Source organism: Protobothrops mucrosquamatus, unplaced genomic scaffold (genome assembly GCF_001527695.2).
Source record: "Protobothrops mucrosquamatus isolate PMUCROS unplaced genomic scaffold, P.Mucros_1.0 scaffold8567, whole genome shotgun sequence".
NCBI classification, from domain to species: domain Eukaryota; kingdom Metazoa; phylum Chordata; class Lepidosauria; order Squamata; family Viperidae; genus Protobothrops; species Protobothrops mucrosquamatus.
The window spans coordinates 5158-8026 of record NW_015394361.1 but is presented as its reverse complement, the minus strand read 5'-3'; the positions used below and the strand labels follow the sequence as shown (position 1 = coordinate 8026).

Genomic DNA, 2869 nt, shown 5'->3' with positions numbered 1-2869 from the left:
GGTAGGTTATCTGGGTTAGAAGAACCTGTTGAACCCCCAGCCTGTTTTAGGGGATGAGAGTCTCCACCTGTGGTATCTTCATGTCCTCCTGCAAATGAGCCAGGAGCCTCTGAAAAGATCTTCTGGGACTCTCAGGGAATCTCTGCAGGAAGTGATCAAAATTTCTCTTTTTTATCCAGAGTTCCGTAAGTGGTTTAATGTTTACTGTAGACAACAACATCTTTTCATGTGCAAGTTCCTGCGACCGCGTTAAGATCCAGCTGTGTGAAGTCTGGAGAAGCAAGGAAGCCCCCCACCCCACCCCCCACCCTTCACTCAACGGATGCTCTCTGTAGCTGGATCGGGTTTTGCTGCTCCTGACGGGCCAGAAGGTCCAATAAATTCTGCCTAGCATGACTGGCCTTGTTTCTTTGGGGCCCCCAGGAGACGGTTGAGGCCCAAAGCTCAAGACCCCCCAGTCCCCTTCCTGGCAGGGCTCAGATTTAGGGGGGAGGGTGGCTCTTAGGGGGGACCACCCACTGAGGCTCAGATGCTCTCCTCCCATCCCCCTTACTGGAACCAAAGTGGGGGGGGGGTCCTCAGCACACCTTTCTGGTTGTTGAGTTTCCCAACTAGCAGCTAAACCCCCTACTCTGGGAATTTGGGGGTCCCTCTCAGGAGCCCTGAGATCCTGAAGAAACGGCATCTCGGTTGTCTCTATTTTCTCCATGGAGCTTAATGGGGCTTCAGGATGGGCCCATCAGGGGGGATTTCCTGGCAAACAGTCTCCCCTGGAAGCGAAGCCCAGAAATTAGGGGAGCAGCTAGGAAGATTCAGTCATTGGGAAATATAGAAAAAAAACCATACTTTTCACAATATAGATTTTAAGATATGGGGAGAGGACCTGCCCAATTATCTCGGAAGAGTCTGACCCTGTGGGACCCGAGGAAGTGGACAGGGTCCTGGAGCCTATCAGGGCCGCCACCTGTCAGTCATATCAGAGGTCCCCAACTCCCGCTCTGCAGCCCGTTCGGAACTGGGCCACAGAAGTGGACAAGCACTCCCATGAAGTTGCATTTGTGACAGTGGGATGCCTGCACATGTGAAACCATCCCTTCTGCTCCCCCCCCCAATCGCCACTGGTCTGCCGAGCCGGAAGGGTTGGGGACCCGAGTTAGACCCTCGTCCCTCCTGGATGGAGAAAGTGTCCAGGGCTTGGACTATCGGCTGGCTCCAGGCAGTGATTGACAGGCAGCTTGACGGACCGTCTCACCCCACTGGGGTTGGCCCCTCCTACCTGTGCTGGCAGAGGGCACCTGGGAATTGCAGCATCTGGATGGTTTTCATCCATCCATCCATTCATATCCAAATTTTAATTGTAATTTTTGCAAATAACTCAAGGTGGGGAACATGGATGTAAGGAGAAATTTCCTGACAGTGAGAACAATCAGCCAGTGGAACTTCTGCCTTGCCTCCAGAAGTTGTGGGTGTTTCAACACTGGAGGTTTTTAAGAAGAGATTGGGCAACTATTTGTCTGGAATGATATGGAGTTTCCTGCTTGAGCAGGGGGTTGGACTAGAAGACCTGCAAGGTCTATTCCTATTTTCTTGTTCTGTTATATCTGTGGGATTCGTCGTCTAGTTGAAATCAATAATCACCTGCCAAAAACTTCCAAGAGAAAACAATGGTGATTTATTTGTACTCAGGGTGTTCCTCAGGCACGCAGGCAGACCGGACACACCCTAAATCATCAATACTCTTCTTTAGGTTCCCTATTGCCACCCCAAATTTACCTCCCACCTCTTCTTCATTGGCTTAGTAATCCTGCTGTGATCAGGCCGTCACAACCTATCCAAAGGTCCTTAAGGGAATACATGATCTCCGCCCCTGATTAAATCCCCCACTCCCCTAGTTCTATCGACCCTGGCCCGTATTGATGAATTCCCCTTTATGGCTGTTAGTCCCTAGGGGTTATCTCTAGACTAGAGTAACTATCATATCAGCAAATTCCGGTTCGGACCGGTTTTCAGCGCAGTAGAGAGCTTCCTAGATGCAATTCTCAAGCTTCGGCTCGGTTCCTGAGATTGGAATAGACAAATGTATTTGCTCCACAGGCTGGCATGTCTTCTTCCAGGCCTGTAAAAAGAATAAGCTCTTTTCCCCACACATGCAACACACCTTCCTCTTATTTTCCCCAACAACCCTGCGAGGTAGGTTGGGCTGAGGGAGAATGTCTAGCCCAAAGTCACCCGGCTGGCTTTTCATTCACAAGGTGAGACTAGAACTCCCCGTTGCCTGGTGATTGGCCCAAAGTCACCTTTCCTCGCTTTCCTGGCTAAGGCAGGACTAGAACTCCCCGTTGCCTGCGGAGTGGGGGGGGTGTGAGCCAGGACATGCGGTTGCGCTTGATTGGTTGGAAAATGCTGGCAATCTGGACTCTGCCTGAGGCAATCTGTGTTGTGATTGGTTGCCCAGGGTGTGGAGGGGGCAGTTCCATGTTTTCCCGCCTTTTTTCTTCTGTGTGCCCTTTGGTGCTCTGAAATTTACCTCAGGATGCTCCTGTTTGCCCGACTATCTTGTCTGCTGCAAATATAGATGTAAATAAGGTGACCAATCGTCCTCCTTTAGGGAGGACAGTCCTTCTTTTGTAAGTTCTGTCCTCTCTCGAAAGGTATTTTTTTTTTATTATTTTATTATTAATTGCATTTATATCCCGCCCTTCTCCTTTCGGACTCAGGGCGGCTGACAAATGATAAAAAGCTAACATACATACATATTACACCTAATTAAAATTTAATTAAAACGAAATATTTGACAGTGTCCAATTAAAAGTAATTAAAACCCCTATAAAATCCCCTAGGCCAGTCCCGCTTGCTGGAACAACCACGT

The 2869-nt window shown here is 49.5% G+C and overlaps 1 protein-coding gene across 1 annotated transcript in view; it reads left to right on the top strand.

Moving 5' to 3' along the window:
- LOC107300812 (snaclec jerdonibitin subunit alpha) overlaps positions 1-396 on the top strand; it is a gene marked incomplete at its 5' end in the record, with an annotated part of 4140 nt that extends 3744 nt beyond the window's left edge. Inside the window, 1 exon segment of the mRNA XM_015830102.1 lies at positions 180-396. Coding sequence (XP_015685588.1) covers positions 180-253 — 74 coding nt within the window.
- Between the last annotated feature and the right edge of the window lie 2473 nt (positions 397-2869).